Below are 22,500 nucleotides of genomic sequence, written 5' to 3'. Positions count from 1 at the left end.
GTGCATACAGGGCAGACAGAGAAGCTGAGTGCACACAGGGCAGACAGAGAGGCTGAGTGCATACAGGGCAGACAGAGAAGCTGAGTGCACACAGGGCAGACAGAGAGGCTGAGTGCATACAGGGCAGACAGAGAAGCTGAGTGCACACAGGGCAGACAGAGAGGCTGAGTGCATACAGGGCAGACAGAGAAGCTGAGTGCACACAGGGCAGACAGAGAAGCTGAGTGCACACAGGGCAGACAGAGAAGCTGACTGCAGGTAGGGCAGACAGAGAAGCTGAGTGCACACAAGGCAGACAGTGCAGCTGAGTGCACACAGGGCAGACAGAGAGGCTGAGTGCACACAGGGCAGACAGAGCAGCTGAGTGCAAACAGGGCAGACAGAGAGGCTGAGTGCACACAGGGCAGACAGCGCAGCTGAGTGCACACAGGGCAGACAGAGAGGCTGAGTGCACACAGGGCAGACAGAGAAGCTGACTGCAGGTAGGGCAGACAGAGAAGCTGAGTGCACACAGGGCAGACAGCGCAGCTGAGTGCACACAGGGCAGACAGAGAAGCTGAGTGCACACAGGGCAGACAGAGAAGCTAACTGCAGGTAGGGCAGACAGAGAAGCTGAGTGCACACAGGGCAGACAGAGAAGCTGACTGCACACAGGGCAGACAGAGAAGCTGACTGCAGGTAGGGCAGACAGAGAAGCTGAGTGCACATAGGGCAGACAGAGAAGCTAAGTGCACACAGGGCAGACAGAGAAGCTGAGTGCACACAGGGCAGACAGAGAAGCTGAGTGCACACAGGGCAGACAGAGAAGCTGAGTGCACACAGGGCAGACAGAGAGGCTGACTGCAGGTAGGGCAGACAGAGAAGCTGAGTGCACACAGGGCAGACAGAGAAGCTGAGTGCACACAGGACAGACAGAGAAGCTGAGTGCACACAGGGCAGACAGAGAAGCTGACTGCAGGTAGGGCAGACAGAGAAGCTGAGTGCACACAGGGCAGACAGAGAAGCTGACTGCAGGTAGGGCAGACAGAGAACCTGAGGGCACACAGGGCAGACAGAGAAGCTGAGTGCAGGTAGGGCAGACAGAGCAAGTGTTTGGTGGTTGCCGCCTTGTTCCTCCCCTTTATGTTAATTTATTCATACAGTGCCTTCGGAAATATTCAGACGCCTTGACTTTTTCCACATTTTGTTAGGTTATAGCCTAAACATTTTTTTAAATTATTTACTCGTCAATCTACACACAATACCCCATAATGACAAAGCCAAAACAGGTTTTTAGATTTTTTTGCTAATTTATAAAAAAGAAAAAAAAAGAAACTATATCACATTTACATAAGAATTCAGACCCTTTACTCAGTAGTTTGTTGAAGCACGTTTAGCAGTGTTTACAGCATTGAGTCTTCTTGTATGACGCTACAAGCTTGGCACACCTGCACTTGGGGAGTTTCTCCCATTCTTCTCTGAAGATCCTCTCAAGCTCTAAGGGTGGTGCCTGGTTTCCTCCAGACGCTTGGCATTCAGGCCAAAGGGTTCAGTCTTGGTTTCATCAGACCAGAGAATCTTGTTTCTCGTGGTCTGAGAGTTTTTAGGTGCCTTTATGCAAACTCCAAGCAGGCTGTCATGTACCTTTTACTGAGGAGTAGCTTCCATCTGGCCACTCTACCATAAACGCCTGATAGGTGGTGCTACAGAGGTGGTTGTCCTTCTGGAAGGTTCTCCCATCTCCAAATAGGAACTGCGGAGATCTGTGAGAGCGACCATCGGGGTCTTGGTCACCTCCCTGACCAAGCCCCTACCCTGATTTTTCAGTTTGGCCAGGCGGCCAGCTCTAGGAAGAGTCTTGGTGGTTCCAAACTTCTTCAAGTTAAGAATGATGGAGGCCACTGTGTTCTTGCGGACCTTCAATGCTGCAGAAATGTTTTCCTACCCTTCCCCAGATCTGTCTCAACACAATCCTGTCTCGGAGCTCTACGGACAATTCCTTCGACCTCATGGCTTGGTTTTTGAAAAGGCAGAATGGACCTGGGGAGAAATTAGTAATATACCTCCCCACCACACACACACACACACACACACACACACACACACACACACACACACACACGCGCGCATGCGCACGCGCGCGCGCGCGCGCACGGCCACACACACACATACACACACACATGCACACACACGCACACACTCAAACACGGCCACACACACACACACACACACACACACACACACACACACACACACACACACACACACACACACACACACTCTCTCGCTCTCTCGCTCTCTCTCTCTCACTCACACACACACACACACACACACACACACAAAGTGCTCTCAATCAACCTCCATCATGTCAGCGAGGCATGTGGGTCGAGACACAATGAAAATGGCAGTCGATGTCTTTTTACCGAACGAATGGGCAGTGTGTACTCCTATTCATGTTCGCAAAAAAGTGTTCCCAACCCCACCCCTGTAAATATACCCTTTTGGCTGCCCTCATAACATTGTCATCTCTTCATAAATTTGAATCATCGAGTCATCATCGATTTGAATCATGATTCACAATTGAAAACAGAGAGATTGTATGCTCAATAGAGTGGGATTTCTCAGTGGGTTTTTGTGATCGTGTCGCGTCGTGTTTTGTTGAAAGAGGAGCGAAGAAGGCAGAGAAGTTCAGCAGCCCAGTTGGCCCTGGAATGGCCCCTGATGTACTGTGGTTCAGTCTTTAATTTCATCTCATTATTGTTTTCACATCACTTTGGACTAAATCGGTGACAAGGCACATTTTTTCAGCCTCCTGAGGTTGAAGAGGCGCTGCTGCACCTTCTTCACCACGCTGTCTGTGTGGGTGGACCATTTCTGTTTGTCAGTGATGTGTACGCCCAGGAACTTAAAACTTTCCACCTTCTCCACTACTGTCCCATCGATGTGGATAGGTGGGTGCTCCCTCTGCTGTTTCCTGAAGTCCACGATCATCTCCTTTGTTTTGTTGACACTGAGTGTGAAGTTATTTTCCTGACACCACACTCCGAGGGCCCTCACCTCCTCCCTGTTGGTAATCAAGCCTACCACTGTAGTGTCGTCTGGAAACTTGATGAGTGAACAGGTGGGTGAACAGTGAACTTTATGGGTGAACAGGGAGTACAGGAGAGGGCTGAGAACGCACCCTTGTGGGGCCCCAGTGTTGAGGATCAACGGGGTGGAGACGTTGTTACCTACCTTCACCGTCTGGGGGCGGCCCGTCAGGAAGTCCAGGACCCAGTTGCGCAGGGCGGGGTTGAGACCCAGGGTCTCGAGCTTAATGACGAGTTTGGAGAGTACTATGGTGTTAAATGCTGAGCTGTTGTTGATGAACAGCATTGTCACATAGGTATTCCTCTTGTCCAGATGGGTTAGGGCAGTGTGCAGTGTGATTGTGATTGCATCGTCTGTGGACCTATTGGGGCAGTAAGCAAATTGGAGTGGGTCTAGGGTGTCAGGTAGGGTGGAGGTGATATGGTCCTCGACTAGCCTCTCAAAGCACTTCATGATGACGGAAGTGAGTGCTACGGGGCGATAGTCATTTAGTTCAGTTACCTTAGCTTTCTTGGGAACAGGAACAGTGGTGGCCCTCTTGAAGCATGTGGGAACAGCAGACTGGGATAAGGATTGATTGAATATGTCCGTAAACACACCAGCCAGCTGGTCTGTACATGCTCTGAGGACGCGGCTGGGGATGCCGTCTGGTCCGGCAGCCTTGCGAGGGTTAACACCTTTAAATGTTTTACTTACGTTGCCTGCAGTGAAGGAGAGCCTGCAGGTTTTGGTAGCGGGCTGGGTCAGTGGCACTGTATTGTCTTTAAAGCGAGCAAAGAAGTTGTTTAGTTTGTCTGGGAGCAAGATATCGTGGTCCGCGACGGGGCTGGTTTTTCTTTTGTAGTCCTTGACTGACTGTAGACCCTGCCCCATACCTCTTGTGTCTGAGCCGTTGAATTGCGACTCTACATTTGACCCCTCTGTCTTCTTTTTCGGTCTTTGGAAATTCTAGCATATTGACAACAACAATTATTATTGATGACTAACTAGTGGATTTGCTTTTGATTCCCAGCACCACAATAGAAAGGCGAACATGCAATTAGCATTTGATTTGAAAATGTTCTTATATTCCCACATTCAGTGACACAAAATGTCCAGTAGACATTTCTATCAGGAATCAAGGTAAGACCCAAGTGCAGACTGTGTGAAGTAACAATGTCTATTGTAACCACAGGGGCAGGCAAACACAGGTCAAGGCAGGCAGGGGTTGATAATACAGAGCAGAGGCCAAGGTACAGGACGGCAGGCAGGCTCAGGGTCAGGTCAGGCAGAGGTCGGTAATCCAAAGCAGAGGCCAAGGTACAGGACGGCAGCCAGGCTCAGGGTCAGGTCAGGTCAGGCAGAGGTCGGTAATCCAGAGTAGAGGCCAAGGTACAGGATGGCAGCCAGGCTCAGGGTCAGGTCAGGTCAGGCAGAGGTCGGTAATCCAGAGCAGAGGCCAATGTACAGGACGGCAGCCAGGCTCAGGGTCAGAGATAGGCAGTGGTCAGGTGGGCGGGTACAAGGTCAGGACAGGGAAAGGTCAAAAACCAGGAGGACGAGGAAAAAGAGAGACTAGGGAAAAAAACAGGAGCTGAGACAAAACGCTAGTAGGCTTGAATAAACAAGACGAACTGGCAACAGACAGACAGAAAACACAGGAAAACATACACAGGGGATAATGGGAAAGATGAGCAACACCTTGAGGGGGTGGAGACAATCACAAAGACAGGTGAACATTTCTGACAAGGTGGCAGATTTCCACGTTGTGTGAAAAAGTAGCCATCTGAAATACATAGTAGTAATATTAATAGAGGTAGTAGTACTAGTGGTAATAGTAGTAATAGTAGTTATAGTAGTAATAGTAGGAGTAGTGGTAATAGTGGTAATAGTAGTAATAGTAGTAATACTAGTAATAGTAGTAATAGCAGTAATAGTAAGAGTAGTGGTAATAGTAGTTATAGTAGTAATAGTGGTTATAGTGGTTATAGTGGTAATAGTAGTAATAGTAGTAATAGTGGTAATAGTGGTAATAGTAGTTATAGTAGTAAAAGTAGTAATAGTGGTTATAGTGGTTATAGTGGTAATAGTAGTTATAGTGGTTATAGTAGTAATAGTAGTAATAGTGGTAATAGTAGTAATAGTGGTTATAGTGGTAATAGTGGTAATAGTAGTAATAGTAGTAATAGTAGTTATAGTAGTAATAGTGGTAATAGTAGTAATAGTAGTAATAGTAGTAATAGTGGTAATAGTGGTAATAGTAGTTATAGTAGTAATAGTGGTAATAGTAGTTATAGTAGTAAAAGTAGTAATAGTGGTAATAGTAGTTATAGTGGTTATAGTAGTAATAGTGGTAATAGTAGTAATAGTAGTAATAGTAGTAATAGTAGTTATAGTAGTTATAGTAGTAATAATAGTAATAGTAGTTATAGTAGTAATAGTAGTAATAGTAGTAATAGTGGTAATAGTAGTTATAGCAGTAATAATAGTAATAGTGGTAATAGTAGTTATAGTGGTAATAGTAGTAATAGTGGTAATAGTAGTAATAGTAGTAATAGTAGTAATAGTAGTAATAGTGGTAATAGTAGTAATAGTAGTAATAGTAGTTATAGTGGTAATAGTAGTAATAGTAGTTATAGTAGTAATAGTGGTAATAGTAGTTATAGTAGTAATAGTAGTAATAGTAGTTATAGTAGTAATAATAGTAATAGTAGTAATAGTAGTAATAGTGGTAATAGTGGTAATAGTAGTTATAGTAGTTATTGGAAGACGGCAGTCATAGACTATCATCTTTATTTGACAGAATCAAAAGCGTTCAGTACACTGTTCCGCTATGTTCTGAATATCGATTAGTTCTGTGAGGGGGATAGTGAACGTTCTGGTAGGCGCCAGAAATGTTAAATTACTGTTAAATTCCCTTTTAATACAATGAATTAGATATGACTAAATAACAAACTGTATGCACGAGAGAGGGAGAGAGGGAGAGAGGGAGCATGGGAGAGAGGGAGAGAGGGAGAGAGGGAGCGTGAGAGAGAGGGAGAGAGGGAGCGTGAGAGAGAGGGAGCGTGAGAGAGAGGGAGAGAGGGAGCGTGAGAGAGAGGGAGATAGGTAGAGAGGGAGAGAGGGAGAGAGGGAGCGTGAGAGAGAGGGAGAGAGGCAGCGTGAGAGAGCGAGTGATGCAGACACAAAGGGAAATAGGGAGTGAGAGAGAACGAGAGAGGCACCACAGTCTAATGAGCTTACCGCAGGCCCCTGTTCTCTGACCATCCATGTAACTGCCTGGCAACCTGGTAATTGGGTCAGTCAATAGCCCCGTGCAGCTGGGAGGGTGGCTGGCTGCGGAGAGCTGAGCTGGGGAGAGCTGAGCTGGGGAGAGCTGAGCTGGGGAGTGCTGAGCTGGGGAGAGCTGAGCTGGGGAGAGCTGAGCTGGGGAGTGCTGAGCTGGGGAGTGCTGAGCTGGGGAGAGCTGAGCTGGGGAGAGCTGAGCTGGGGAGAGGTGAGCTGGGGAGAGCTGAGCTGGGGAGAGCTGAGCTGGGGAGTGCTGAGCTGGGGAGTGCTGAGCTGGGGAGAGCTGAGCTCGGGAGAGCTGAGCTGGGGAGAGCACAGCATAGCAGAGGAGTTAAGTGTCTGATGAGAGTCCTCACCATGGTGGGGAATGTGGGCGATAGGAGCAGGCAGGTGGGGAGGCAACACCAGCCTGGGCCTGGTCTGGCATCATGGAATAAGACGGTCCGTGCTTCACCCTACACCGGTCAGTGGTGTGTGGGCGAGCCACTGTGATACACCAAGCTGGGCTAAAGGGAAATCACGGGATGGAGTTCCAAAATGGTTTATTGTCTTACATTGATTTATTTTTCACTGGCTTCATGTTCATCACAACATTGTTCGACACACATCACTTCTCATATGAGAAGTGACTTGTGTCATATCATATCGAAACTTGTGAGCGTTTGTCTCATGCCATATGGGTTTGGACTAAGTGTATTGGTACAGACTTGTGAATGATAGAAGTGCATAGCTTCCATTTCATCCCCTCAAATAAATACTAATATCTGGATGCAGTGTTTATCTTTTCAATTATGTTCTTCCAGCATTTCTATTGGAATACAATCACTCTTCACAGCTGTATGGCTGGACTCTGTCCCAACGTCAAACAGCTGTATGGCTGGACTCTGTCCCAATGTCAAACAGCTGTATGGCTGGACTCTGTCCCAACGTCAAACAGCTGTATGGCTGGACTCTGTCCCAACGTCAAACAGCTGTATGGCTGGACTGTCCCAACGTCAAACAGCTGTATGACTGGACTCTGTCCCAACGTCAAACAGCTGTATGGCTGGACTCTGTACAGTCCCAATGTCAAACAGCTGTATGGCTGGACTCTGTCCAGTCCCAACGTCAAACAGCTGTATGGCTGGACTCTGTACAGTCCCAACGTCAAACAGCTGTATGGTTGGACTCTGTACAGTCCCGACGTCAAACAGCTGTATGGCTGGACTCTGTACAGTCCCAACGTCAAACAGCTGTATGGCTGGACTCTGTACAGTCCCGACGTCAAACAGCTGTATGGCTGGACTCTGTACAGTCCCAACGTCAAACAGCTGTATGGCTGGACTCTGTACAGTCCCAACGTCAAACAGCTGGAGACATTCCATATACGATCTCTGAGATCTATTATCCGGTGGCTAGACAAGGTTTCCAACCTGAAAGCAATGCAAAAAGTCAACAACACCAGCATTGAGGCTAAGAACTTAAAGGAACAGCTCTGATGGACCGGCCACGCCATCACACCATCACACCATCACACCATCAGGATGGACCGGCCACACCATCACACCATCAGGATGGACCGGTCACACCATCACACCATCAGGATGGACTGGCCACACTATCACACCATCAGGATGGAATGTCTCAACACCACCACACTACCACACCATCACACCATCAGAATGTCTCAACACCACCACACCATCAGAATGTCTCAACACCACCACACCATCAGAATGTCTCAACACCACCACACCACCACACCATCAGAATGTCTCAACACCAGCACACCATCAGAATGTCTCAACACCACCACACCATCAGAATGTCTCAACACCACCACACCACCACACCATCAGAATGTCTCAACACCACCACACCATCAGAATGTCTCAACACCACCACACCACCACACCATCAGAATGTCTCAACACCACCACACCATCAGAATGTCTCAACACCACCACACCATCAGAATGTCTCAACACCACCACACCACCACACCATCAGAATGTCTCAACACCACCACACCATCAGAATGTCTCAACACCACCACACCACCACACCATCAGAATGTCTCAACACCAGCACACCATCAGAATGTCTCAACACCACCACACCATCAGAATGTCTCAACACCACCACACCATCAGAATGTCTCAACACCACCACACCACCACACCATCAGAATGTCTCAACACCAGCACACCATCAGAATGTCTCAACACCACCACACCATCAGAATGTCTCAACACCACCACACCACCACACCATCAGAATGTCTCAACACCACCACACCATCAGAATGTCTCAACACCACCACACCACCACACCATCAGAATGTCTCAACACCACCACACCATCAGAATGTCTCAACACCACCACACCATCAGAATGTCTCAACACCACCACACCACCACACCATCAGAATGTCTCAACACCACCACACCATCAGAATGTCTCAACACCACCACACCACCACACCATCAGAATGTCTCAACAGCACCAAACTACCACACCACCACACCATCAGAATGTCTCAACAGCGCCTCCCAAGATGAGCTACACCAGAAGACAAGCCGACCCCCCCTAAAAAAAACTATTCAAAGACAACCTGAAACACACCCTCAAGTTTTGCCAAATCCAGCCGAGCCAATTAACAGATGTTTCCTCTAACCGATCCACCTGTCACTCCAAAACCCTCATAGAAGTTGACAATTTAGAGCTCTATTTAATCTGTAAAACTGAAGCGTTACAGATTCCGTGAGAGAAATGTAAAGGGGATTTCCAAGTAAGCCGACATAAGCAGCGTTTACCGTGAAGGCAGTCTCGGTAAACATTACCTTTTAAATTTAAATCACGCTGTAAAGCTGAACTTCCATGGTGCTGATTGAATAGAACCCTTAGAGAAGGACAGACACAACCATCGAACTGCAGCCAGAGCAAAGCATCACTCCTGCACAACTGGACCAACAACACCAGGGAAAGCACATCTGTCCCACATGCCTCGGAGTCTGTGCTTCAAAACTCAGACCCCTGAGCTATTCAATATGCCAAAGTGGCGTGCACGAGTTGTCATCGTGGAAACTGACAGACTGCCAGAGAGAGGAAGAGACTCTCAACTCAAAGCTAGAAATAAAAGCCTGCCCCGTGACATGAAACCACATCTTACACACCAGAGTACAACACCTTACTACTGCAAACACTGTTTAAGTCAAAAGCCCGACATGCAGAGACACAGCAGTATAGCAAGGGTACGATAAAGCTTGCAGTGAAGCCACATGGACACGTCTGGTACGCAAGGGTGTGTGTGTACATGCAATGAATGTTTACATCAAATTGTACAATGTCCTACTACAGGGATGGTCAACTTTGATGGGAGTGGGGGCCACACAAAAAATCGGAACTGGTCATGAGCGGCCAAAGTGGCTCGCGGGTTTATGTACCCACATCAATAACCACACATTCAGTCAGAGCCGGCCCTAAGCAACAACATGGGTTGTTCCTTTAGGGACTCTATTCATCCTTATCGCGGAAATGTAGTGTTACAGTGTGTCCTTTGGGTGGTGTTACAGTGTGTCCTTTGGGTGGTGTTATAGTGTGTCCTTTGGGTGGTGTTATAGTGTGTCCTTTGGGTGGTGTTATAGTGTGTCCTTTGGGTGGTGTTACAGTGTGTCCTTTGGGTGGTGTTACAGTGTGTCCTTTGGGTGGTGTTATAGTGTGTCCTTTGGGTGGTGTTATAGTGTGTCCTTTGGGTGGTGTTACAGTGTGTCCTTTGGGTGGTGTTATAGTGTGTCCTTTGGGTGGTGTTACAGTGCGTCCTTTGGGTGGTGGACCATTGTTGATATACACGGGAAACTGTTGAGCATGTAACACTCAGCAGCGTTGCAGTTCTTGACACAAACCGGGGCGCCTGGCACCTACTACCATACCCCGTTCAAAGGCACTTAAATCTTTTGTCTTGCCCATTCACCCTCTGAAAGGCACACATACACGTCTCAAGGCTTAAAAATATTTCTTTAACCTGTCTCCTCCCCTTCATCTACACGGATTGAAGTGGATTTAACAAGTGACATCAATAAGGGACCATAGCTTTCACCTGGATTCACCTTGTCAATCTATGCCACTTGTAGTATGAACACTTGAATAATAAAAACGGTCAAATGTTTCCTTAGAAAAGTAGAATTTTGATTGGGTGAAGCTAGATACATTATAACGGTGATTCTGCCACACCAGGACTGTGACTGAATGGTGTTAACTCTCTGTCTGATTCCTTAAGAGCAAATGTCATCCTCTATCTTTGAATTTGATGCATTTAATGTTCAATTCATGAGCTATTCAGTAAGACACAATGACTCAATGCCTTTGTAACTCTGCTAGTATCACTGATTACCGGTCGTGAAGTGAATTGAGTAATACTCCCTATACTTTCGAAGCGTTTTTTTTTTTTTTTTTTGCGAAAGGTGGGTAAACGCTTGTACAAAAATATTATTCAAAGTCATTGCATTGTGTAGAAACTGTGACGCCCGAGGTCAAGGGTTTGAATTTCATGTCAGCCAAACTGATGGTCACAAGCAAGAAACATAACAGCTGTTGATAAGAAAGAAATGTGGGTCATTTAATCTGGACAAACAACTTTATTTCTGCTAATGCATCTATACACTGTACATTCAGTCACTGTGGTATATAAGCATAGCTATTTCCAAACATAATCTCATAAAGTCCTTTACTTTACAATATAGTCCGTGTTGTGAGAGGGTGTCGATGAATGGGGGGGGGGGGGGGGGGGGGGCAAGGGAGAGGAAGGAGTAGATAAATAAGCCAAGCGTTTTTCTCATACTATATATGCGTCATTAATAAACGAGAAAGCATACATTTACCTCTTACATAAAAATATTTCTAGAATTGTAAAGTTGATATAGTATTAGCAGCAGCGTAGGGCTAAAATATACATGAGGATGGGGGAAAAAACCTGCGAGGTGGCGATAGTTCTTGTGTGACCCATTTCTACCATTACTTGATGAAACATTGAATTTGGCCTTACTGCTATTAACCCATAGAAACACATTGAAGAACACATTCATACAGTGCATTCAGAAAGTATTCACACCCCTTGACTTTTTCCACATTTTGTTGTGACAGCCTGAATTTAAAATTGATTACATTTAGAGTGTTTTTGTCACACAACACCCCATAATGTCAAAGCGGAATGATGTTTTCCGAAATTTTAACAAATTAGAAACGAAAAGATGAAATGTCTTGAGTCAATAACTATTCAACCCCTTTGTCATGGCAAGCCTAAATGTGTTCAGGAGTAAAACTGTGCTTAACAAGTCACATAATAAGTTGTATGGACTCACTCTGTGTGCATTAATAGTGTTAAACATGATTTTTGAATGACTACCCTATCTCTGTACCCCACACATACGTGTAAGGTCCCTCAGTTGAGCAGTCAATTTCAAACACAGATTCAACCACAAAGACCAGGGAGGTTTTTCAATGCCTCACAAAGGGCACCTATTGGTAGATGGGTAAAAAAAACAGACATTGAATATCCCAGACATTGAATATCCCTTTGAGCATATTAATTACACTTTGGATGGTGTATCAATACACCCAGTCACTACAAAGAGGCGTCCTTCCTAACTCAGATGACGGAGAGGAAAGAAACCACTCTAGGATTACACCATGAGGCCAATGGTGACTTTTTAAAAAGTACAGAGTTTAATGGCTGTGAAAGGAGAAAACTGAGGATGGATCAACAATATTGTAGTTCTCCACAATACTAACCTAATTGACAGAGTGAAATAACTTTTTGTCCTGAATATGACATTATTACTGAGTACAATTCTCCATATTTTCAAGCATAGTGTGGCTGCATCATGTTATGGGTATGCTTATAATCGTTAAGGACAAGGGAGTTTTTCAGGATAAAAAAAGAAACAGAATGGTTCTAAGCACAAGCAAAATCCTAAAGGAAAACCTGGTTCAGTCTGCTTTCCACCAGGCACTGGGAGATGTATTCACCTTTCAGCAGGACAATGACCTAAAACACAAGGCCAAATCTACACTGGAGTTGCAAACTAAGAAAACACTGAATGTTCCTACATGGCCGAGTCAGTTTTGACTTAAATCTACTTGAAAATCTATGGCAAGACCTGTCTAGCAATGATCAACACCCCATTTGACCGAGCTTGAAGGTGTTGAAAGCTTAGAAACGTACCCAGAACGACTCACAGCTGGAATTGCTGCCAAAGGTACTTCTACAAAGTATTGACTCAGGGATGAGAATACTTATGTAAATTAAGATATTTCTGTATTTCATTTTCAATAAATTAGCAGAATTGTCTAAAACATGTTTTCACTTTGTCATTATGGGGTTTTGTGAGTAGATGGGTGAGACAAAAAATATATTTAAAACATGTTTTATTCAGGCTGGAACACAACAAAATGTGGAATAATTATGAACACTTTCTGAAGGCACTGTACACTATCTGATATTGAATATATTGTAAAAAATATATGAACTGGTGAAAAAAGTATTTCAATATAAAGACCTTACAGTAAAATAAAAATAGAAATAATTGGATAAACAACATGTTTATGTAGAGAATATTCTCTAATGCACTGCAATAACTGTTTTTGAAACATGTTCTTGGTTAAAACACAAACCAAAACAAAACAAGACAGCTGTGAGAAAAGATTTGTTTTGGATAAAAAGGAAACACCATGTACATATATAATACAATATTGTAAAAATGAAAGATTATTTACACTTGTAAATTCTTATTTTTAAATCTTCACACTGGCTAGTTTTATATGTTCTACTGTTATTGCTTCTTCTTTGTCCTCCATTTAGCAAAATGGTTCTTATTTAAAAAATAATAAATCATTTATCCGTTTTTTTCTTTTACTTGGGAGCAAAGAGCCAATGTCGTCATTTTCTCCCTTTTTTTGTAGAAAACCATGAAAAGGAAACTACAAATATCAATTCACTCGAGTGTAAAAACAACTATAAAATGAACCAATTTTAGGTCTGCAAAAGTCACAGACTCAGTGTCAGTCTCTAAATAACATTGGCCTTTCTAATGTTTGTTAAGACATGGGGCTTGGACATAATGCCCTCTTCACTAGTTAGAGATGTCCACCTTTGGATAGACAGACCAAATCACATAAAAATGGTAGGTCATCTTTTTCTACAACCTAGAGTGAACCTCATAATACCGCATAGCTATGGTATCTGTCGATACCTAGAATTATTTTTGACATGCATATCTCTAAAATAACATTGCTGAATGAATTAAAGGTATCATTCAAAATGCCTTATTAGATCTTTTTTTTTTTTTTTTACAATTATAAGTCGTAAAATTGTTTCTGCTCAAAAAGAAGAAAAGTAAATGTAATTACCGCCTTAAACTGCATTGGGTTAGAAATACTGGGGAAAAAAGCTGCATCTTGTAGCTTGAGCAATGTAGTCAAGTCAGGCCTATCCAGAGGGATAGTGCAGAGAGAAGAGAGAATGAAAATGTCCCCTCCGTCGACAGTGTCTGCACTGTGTGACGGGCGTGACATCTGCACTGTGACGGTAATGACATCCCATGGTGGAGTTGACTCTTGAGCACGTTCCTACTGAGGCCAAATACAAACAGTTACTTCATCGCCAGTGTTCCTGATCTGGAAAACCCTCTGCCCACTTTCAGGCACTTGAGGTTGTCCAGCATTGTGTTTGAACTTCAGGTTGTGTTTTTTGCGTGTAAAGTTATTTTTCTTGAACTATGTAATGAACATGGTTAGATTCCTCTAGAAAAGACAGGCTTGCTGTACAACACAATACAATCCTTACATGTACAGTATCAATGCCCAATAATGACTATATGTATGGTAAACCTTCTCAAATGTCATGCATATGAATGAAAATATATGAGTTTTCTATTGGAAAAAAAGGAACATAAGAAACAAGCCATAAAAATATCCCACATTTAAAACAACAACAACAACAACAACAACAACAACAACAACCAAAGGAAAAAAGCATAAACACAATGTACATTGTAATTTGCATTGTTCCCATTCTGAACTGGAGCATTATAAAAATGTATTTTTTATTAATCATCTATATCATTAATCCTCTTTATGTTTTTTTTTCTGGTAAATATATGAGCAATGTGTCTTCAGACTGTCATAATCACTGCCTTCCCATGAATGGTCTAAAAGCACTGTGTTTCACACCTTGGAACGTGGATGAATCGTTGTCGTATTAATAAATACCAACATTTTAGGAGAGTTGGGCGCCCATGCCATTTTCTCTTTTGCAACCCTACATCCCACTGTCTTTAATTGTTAATTGACAACAAAAATGGTATGATTAGTGCCCAAAAATATTGGAACGACATTTTTCCAACAGCCCAAACTGTATCAGCAAGCGTGTAGACCCCTTTTCTCTCTTTGTATTTACAATCTTTTGTCTTAAACACATGATTACATTGCATTTAAATGAGTTGCATATAATAACAAAATGCTCACTTGGATTTGTATTGTTGTTGTCATGGATATATCCTCTCCAATGTAAGATTGAAGACAATAATGGGAGTATAAGGCATTATAACAGTATTTTGTAATGACAAAGTGCGATTCATTATTGTAAAAAAACAAAACACACACATATATATATATATATATATATATATATATATATATTTACATACCATCATTTAATTAAAACATAAAATGTTGTGGTTCTGGCTAAAGGCGCCACTTCCAGCCCTAAAATCATAGTATTCAAAAATTGTATTTTCGATCTTCATTTGAGCAAGTCATGCCAACTCTCGCTAAACAAATGGAAAGCAGTAAGCCGGGTTCAGCTAGTTTTAACCAACAGTCCCAGAGGGAAACCCAGCAGAAGTCCTGTGTACAAATCTGGGCTTCAGATTGCACCCAGATACAAAATAATCACAAAGTTTATCTTTATAAGATAAGACTTTTGGGTTTTAACCCAAATGCTCACAAACACATAATGAAGACAAGTGTGTGTGCTGTTTCGGTGTGCTTGTGTGAACATCTCTTGTTGTTAATATCTAAATGAAATGCTCACTCTAAGAGGTGTGCCAGAACACACAGATACAGCACCTGTGTCAAAGAGAGAAAACATCTAGTCCAATGCAATCCTCTGACCCCTTCCATAGTAAACTTCATGATGTATTAATGGTATAGTAGACAAGCGTTATACTTTTCCTCAATGGATCAAAATGGCCTCCTCTACACACCGACTAACCAAGATGACACTGGTGGTAGTTTGTCTTGCTTGCTGTCTGTTAATATTTTTTGTAAATCCATTTTTTTTTGTCTCCAAGCTCTTATAGCACACAAAGAAGCAAAGAAAATGTTTTCGTACTTTTTTTTTTTTTTTTTTACATATCGTTATGCAGTCTCTTAAATAGCTTATAAGGTCATGAAATTCTCCAACTTCTTCACAGGAAACGAAGCAGAAGCCCTGCTGGGGCACGCCTGAGGAGTCCAGTCCTACTTCCTGGCTCCTCTGCCATTTTGACAGCCCTCCATTTTGTCTCTAAACAGGCCAGTTGTAAAATTATTGTATTTTATCTTTTTTTTTATCATAGAAAAGTTTTTATCCAAAATGTTCACCAGTTTCTGTCTCAGAAAATACAGGCTCAACAAAATGTTGTGCTAAATATATATATATATATTTTTTTCTTCCGATCCAATTTTCAGTTTGTGGAGGAGAGGTGCGTTTCAGTGCTTGTCCTAGTAACAACTTGGTATATGTACAAATACCAACAACTAGTAACAACTTGGTATAAGTGTACAAATACCAAGTTTGATTTCCTTTGTTTCTCTCTCCAAGGATGCATCCAAGCACTCATACAATTTGTGTGAGGATGGATACACGCACACATTGAGGATTGATATTTCTACTTTTCTCTATTCTGTCTCGGTGGTCTCAGGCGTAGTTTTATTTTGGGTGCTGATAGTGGGGGATTGGCGCGGGGTTGTTCAAGGGAAGGGTTAGTTGTTGACGGGGTTGTCCACGGTAGGCGTGTTCTGCTCCTTGGGCCACAGCTGCCGCTGCAGCTCCTTGACCACTCTCTCCAGGTGTTCCCTGGCTTCCCGCTCCTGCAGTAGGTCTGCTCGGAGCTGCTCGCGATCCGCCTCAGCATGCTGGAGCTTCATCTGCAGGTCCTCGATCTGGAACCAAACAAAAAGCACCATTAAGGGTTGAGCTGAGGACCCAGGCTATATGACTGGTGTGTCTACTTTCAGGGAAGGGTTGAGCTGAGGACCCGGGCTATATGACTGGTGTGTCTACTTTCAGGGAAGGGTTGAGCTGAGGACCCGGGCTATATGACTGGTGTGTCTACTTTCAGGGAAGGGTTGAGCTGAGGACCCAGGCTATATGACTGGTGTGTCTACTTTCAGGGAAGGGTTGAGCTGAGGACCCAGGCTATATGACTGGTGTGTCTACTTTCAGGGAAGGGTTGAGCCGAGGACCCAGGCTATATGACTGGTGTGTCTACTTTCAGGGAAGGGTTGAGCTGAGGACCCGGGCTATATGACTGGTGTGTCTACTTTCAGGGAAGGGTTGAGCTGAGGACCCGGGCTATATGACTGGTGTGTCTACTTTCAGGGAAGGGTTGAGCTGAGGACCCAGGCTATATGACTGGTGTGTCTACTTTCAGGGAAGGGTTGAGCTGAGGACCCAGGCTATATGACTGGTGTGTCTACTTTCAGGGAAGGGTTGAGCTGAGGACCCAGGCTATATGACTGGTGTGTCTACTTTCAGGGAAGGGTTGAGCTGAGGACCCAGGCTATATGACTGGTGTGTCTACTTTCAGGGAAGGGTTGAGCTGAGGACCCAGGCTATATGACTGGTGTGTCTACTTTCAGGGAATGGTTGAGCCGAGGACCCAGGCTATATGACTGGTGTGTCTACTTTCAGGGAACGGTTGAGCTGAGGACCCAGGCTATATGACTGGTGTGTCTACTTTCAGGGAAGGGTTTAGCTGAGGACCCAGGCTATATGACTGGTGTGTCTACTTTCAGGGAAGGGTTGAGCTGAGGACCCAGGCTATATGACTGGTGTGTCTACTTTCAGGGAAGGGTTGAGCTGAGGACCCAGGCTATGTGACTGGTGTGTCTACTTTCAGGGAAGGGTTTAGCTGAGGACCCAGGCTATATGACTGGTGTGTCTACTTTCAGGGAACGGTTGAGCTGAGGACCCAGGCTATATGACTGGTGTGTCTACTTTCAGGGAAGGGTTTAGCTGAGGACCCAGGCTATATGACTGGTGTGTCTACTTTCAGGGAAGGGTTGAGCTGAGGACCCAGGCTATATGACTGGTGTGTCTACTTTCAGGGAAGGGTTGAGCCGAGGACCCAGGCTATATGACTGGTGTGTCTACTTTCAGGGAAGGGTTGAGCTGAGGACCCAGGCTATATGACTGGTGTGTCTACTTTCAGGGAAGGGTTGAGCTGAGGACCCAGGCTATATGACTGGTGTGTCTACTTTCAGGGAAGGGTTGAGCTGAGGACCCAGGCTAAATTACTGGTGTGTCTACTTTCAGGGAAGGGTTGAGCTGAAGACCCAGGCTATATGACTGGTGTGTCTACTTTCAGGGAAGGGTTGAGCTGAGGACCCAGGCTATATCACTGGTGTGTCTACGTTCAGGGAAGGGTTGAGCTGAGGACCCAGGCTATATTACTGGTGTGTCTACTTTCAGGGAAGGGTTGAGCTGAGGACCCAGGCTATATGACTGGTGCGTCTACTTTCAGGGAAGGGTTGAGCTTAGGACCCAGGCTATATTACTGGTGTGTCTACGTTCAGGGACGGGTTGAGCTGAGGACACAGGCTATATGACTGGTGTGTCTACTTTCAGGGAAGGGTTGAGCTGAGGACCCAGGCTATATGACTGGTGTGTCTACTTTCAGGGAAGGGTTGAGCCGAGGACCCAGGCTATATGACTGGAGTGTCTACTTTCAGGGAAGGGTTGAGCTGAGGACCCAGGCTATATGACTGGTGTGTCTACTTTCAGCATTTTCTGTTGTTTCTCGTTAACTACCTAATATCATGCTTTGAACTCTTAAAACACACACACACACACACACACACACACACACACACACACACACACACACACACACACACACGCACACAAACACACACACACACAGCCAATGGCCACATCCTTCCCTCTGCACGTGCAAACCTCTAAGTCTCTCCACATCCTTCCCAGAAACACATTAAGACAAGCCCTAGCCCTAACCCAGACACACAACAGTGAACATTGGGACGAGCCCTGACATAGACCTAACTTAGCTGTCTCCCCAAAGCCTGCAAACGCTATAAAAACAATAAACATTTTAAACATTCACTCAAATAAAGGCTTTTATGACAGGGCTTTATGACAGGGCTTTATGACAGGGCTTTATGGCAGGTTGTTATGACAGGGCTTTATGGCAGGTTGTTATGACAGGGCTTTATGACAGGGCTTTATGGCAGGTTGTTATGACAGGGCTTTATGACAGGGCTTTATGGCAGGTTGTTATGACAGGGCTTTATGACAGGGCTTTATAGCAGGTTGTTATGGCAGGGCTTTATGGCAGGGCTTTATGACAGGGCTTTATGACAGGGCTGGAAAGGGAATTGTTCTTTTTAGAGAAACTACAGACGGGAATCGAGTGTACCTCCCCTTTGTTTTGTCTAATCTACATTTCCCATGATGCTTAACAGGAACTAGACATCTCTTCCTGTTTCCTCCTTGGGTTACACCCATTTATTTTTGACGGGGGATTTTTTTTTTTTCTCTTTCCCCATTGACCATGAGAAGACTTAGCCTTGGTGTTAGACAAAAATGATGCAATTACTGAGGGCTAGCTTCCGTTCCGAGTGTTTATGTAATCGGACTCAGACTACAGACACTGCTGTGTCTGGGTTTGAGTTGCCCGTGTGTGCGTGTTGTGTGTGGCCTCACCTGTGTGGAGTACTTGGCGCGCAGGCGACCTGCCTCGCAGCCCTTGTCACACACTCTGAGCTGCCGGGCATGCTCCAGCTCCCTCTTCAGATGCACGCGCGACTCGTTTGCCTCCTTTATCTTTTTCTCGCTCTCGGCACGAAGGCGCTCAATCTCCTTCCTCAGGTTCCGCTTGGCCTCCGTGGCCTCCCTGAGCTTCTCTTTCTTAGCCAATCGCAGGAACTCCAACTCCTAGGGAACAGTTCACACATGAGCTAAATAGAGGTTGCATTACCGAGTTGGCGTCAACTCATTAGCATTCCCGAGTACAGGTTAGCGTAACCTAATTAGCATAAGCCTACAGAGGAAGAGTTAGCATTAAACCTATTCAAGGACGCTAACATCAAACAACAAGCTAGCTGTTGACATTGAGCCTGGGGAAACCCCGTTGAACTTTGAACCTTCTGAAAGTCATAGCGAACTCCTGGAAAACAGATAAAGAGCTATCGTTAAACAAAAGGTTATGAAACCCAAACACAATGTAAGCATAATGTAAGGTTACGATTGTGGAAGACATTGTTCTGCACAACGTATACAACTGTTTTCTAAGACAATGTTATAAGTTGTACAAATCAAGTCAAGGGCGGCAGGGGTTTCAGTCAAGTGGTTTCGGTCAATGATACATTCATATGAAGATCAAGAAACAGAGCTTCATAAGAAAAACCCTGTTCTATTACACCACAGCACAGTGTTTACTAGAGGTCAAGGGTTAAGGAGATGAGAGGGCGAACAGAAGTGAGGTTTCCTTCCTCTTTGAAACTGAGAGACTAACAGATTTCTGGTGTGTGCGTGTGTGTGTGTGTGTGTGTGTGTGCGTGCGTGTGTGTGGAAACTCACTTGTCATGGGAACCTAACTGCCAGGACAAGCGTATCTGTCCTCAAGCTTTGTTAGCTACCTCGTTAAAGTATGATGAAAAGAACCAAACTACAATCCTCCAGTCTACTTCTTGCTCAATTTACTAAATGTCCTGTCTGGTAAATTAAGTACAACTTTGAACAAGAGTGATTGCTTACTCTCAACTGGCTGCTGTTTTAAACTGGGACGTTTGTTGTGTTAGTGTTACTCATCTCTATCTCCAGACAATGACTTAACGTAAGCCAAGTGGAACGCAGTCATTCAAGAATGTTTCGTCTTGGGAGGATGCACGTTGTGTACCATCGCACACACACACAGTTGTCGCTCGTTTCAAAAAACAATTATTGGTATCTTTCCAAGACCAAAATAAAATGGAAGTCAACCCCGTCTGCTTTCGCAGCAACATCCGTTTGTCGTTTGTTTTTTTGCCAAGTCATGGTGTCAGCTGCCAGGCCTCTGAGTTAGAGCACTTCTGTGTTAGTTGCTTAATGCGTGTACAGTACTTTCCCATTTCTGAACACTTTCCCCTCTGTCTAGCACTTAAGAGTTTGAGGAAATTAAGACACACTGGCATTAGTAAAAACAGGGCTAAAGCCTAGGCATTAGTAAAAACAGGGCTAAAGCCTAGGCATTAGTAAAAACAGGGCTAAAGCCTAGGCATTAGTAAAAAACAGGGGTAAAGCCTAGGCATTAGTAAAAACAGGGCTAAAGCCTAGGCATTAGTAAAAACAGGGCTAAAGCCTAGGCATTAGTAAAAAACAGGGCTAAAGCCTAGGCATTAGTAAAAACAGGGCTAAAGCCTAGGCATTAGTAAAAAAACAGGGCTAAAGCCTAGGCATTAGTAAAAACAGGGCTAAAGCCTAGGCATTAGTAAAAACAGGGCTAAAGCCTAGGCATTAGTAAAAACAGGGCTAAAGCCTAGGCATTAGTAAAAACAGGGCTAAAGCCGAGGCATTAGTAAAAACAGGGCTAAAGCCTAGCCATTAGTAAAAACAAGGCTAAAGCATAGGCATGAGTAAAAACAGGGCTAAAGCCTAGGCATTAGTAAAAACAAGGCTAAAGCCTAGGCATTAGTAAAAACAGGGCTAAAGCCTAGGCATTAGTAAAAACAGGGCTAAAGCCTAGGCATTAGTAAAAACAGGGCTAAAGCCTAGGCATTAGTAAAAAAACAGGGCTAAAGCCTAGGCATTAGTAAAAACAGGGCTAAAGCCTAGGCATTAGTAAAAACAGGGCTAAAGCCTAGGCATTAGTAAAAACAGGGCTAAAGCCTAGGCATTAGTAAAAACAGGGCTAAAGCCGAGGCATTAGTAAAAACAGGGCTAAAGCCTAGCCATTAGTAAAAACAAGGCTAAAGCATAGGCATGAGTAAAAACAGGGCTAAAGCCTAGGCATTAGTAAAAACAAGGCTAAAGCCTAGGCATTAGTAAAAACAGGGCTAAAGCCTAGGCATTAGTAAAAACAGGGCTAAAGCCTAGGCATTAGTAAAAAACAGGGGTAAAGCCTAGGCATTAGTAAAAACAGGGCTAAAGCCTAGGCATTAGTAAAAACAGGGCTAAAGCCTAGGCATTAGTAAAAACAGGGCTAAAGCCTAGGCATTAGTAAAAACAGGGCTAAAGCCTAGGCATTAGTAAAAACAGGGCTAAAGCCTAGGCATTAGTAAAAAACAGGGCTAAAGCCTAGGCATTAGTAAAAAACAGGGCTAAAGTCTAGGCATTAGTAAAAAACAGGGCTAAAGTCTAGGCATTAGTAAAAAACAGGGCTAAAGCCTAGGCATTAGTAAAAAACAGGGCTAAAGTCTAGGCATTAGTAAAAACAGGGCTAAAGCCTAGGCATTAGTAAAAACAGGGCAAAAGCCTAGGCATTAGCTCTGGGTCCTCGGATCTTAGCCAAGGTGCCCCAGCACACAGGGATAGTTTATCACCCTTTCTTTGCAATGCATGAATGTATATTTTTGATTATATATTTGTGAATTGATGGGTCTCTGTACCTGTTGAAGGCTGCGTTTGGCCTGCAGGGCTGAGCCCAGCTTCTCCTCCTGCTTCACCCTCATCTTGACGATCTCATGCAGAAACTTCTCCTTAGACTCCTTGGAGTCCAGCCCGCTGTCCAGCGCCTGCCTCAGGATCTCCAACTCTGATTCCAGACCCCCCGGCCCGGGGCCCTCAGGGGCCAACACCACCGCCATTGCTGCTGCTGCTACCCCAGGGAGAAGGCCGTCCTCGGGGCTCAACACCGCCGACGTCACCGTACACACTGGGACCTGGGCGCCGGGCAAGCTTATGTCCTTGGCAGAGCCGGAGGAGGT

The 22,500-nt window shown here is 44.5% G+C and overlaps 2 protein-coding genes across 2 annotated transcripts in view; both read right to left on the bottom strand.

Moving 5' to 3' along the window:
• tnr5 (Tumor necrosis factor receptor superfamily member 5) overlaps positions 1-22,500 on the bottom strand; it is a gene marked incomplete at its 5' end in the record, with an annotated part of 1,066,050 nt that overhangs the window by 620,366 nt on the left and 423,184 nt on the right.
• The window catches only part of LOC110531260 (ski oncogene-like), a 101,945-nt gene continuing 92,167 nt past the window's right edge, over positions 12,723-22,500 (bottom strand). Inside the window, exons 4-6 of the mRNA XM_036988862.1 lie at positions 22,183-22,500; positions 19,301-19,531; positions 12,723-16,518 (exon numbers count right to left, since the gene is read on the bottom strand). The exon at positions 22,183-22,500 is cut by the window's right edge and continues 38 nt beyond it. Of these exons, the coding sequence (XP_036844757.1) occupies positions 16,339-16,518; positions 19,301-19,531; positions 22,183-22,500 (729 nt within the window). The 3' untranslated portion in view covers positions 12,723-16,338. The remainder of the gene's footprint in view (positions 16,519-19,300; positions 19,532-22,182) is intronic.

Source organism: Oncorhynchus mykiss, chromosome 9 (genome assembly GCF_013265735.2).
Source record: "Oncorhynchus mykiss isolate Arlee chromosome 9, USDA_OmykA_1.1, whole genome shotgun sequence".
Lineage (NCBI taxonomy): Eukaryota > Metazoa > Chordata > Actinopteri > Salmoniformes > Salmonidae > Oncorhynchus > Oncorhynchus mykiss.
The sequence above is the reverse complement of the archived record's forward strand: the minus strand, read 5'-3'. Positions and strand labels throughout refer to the sequence as shown.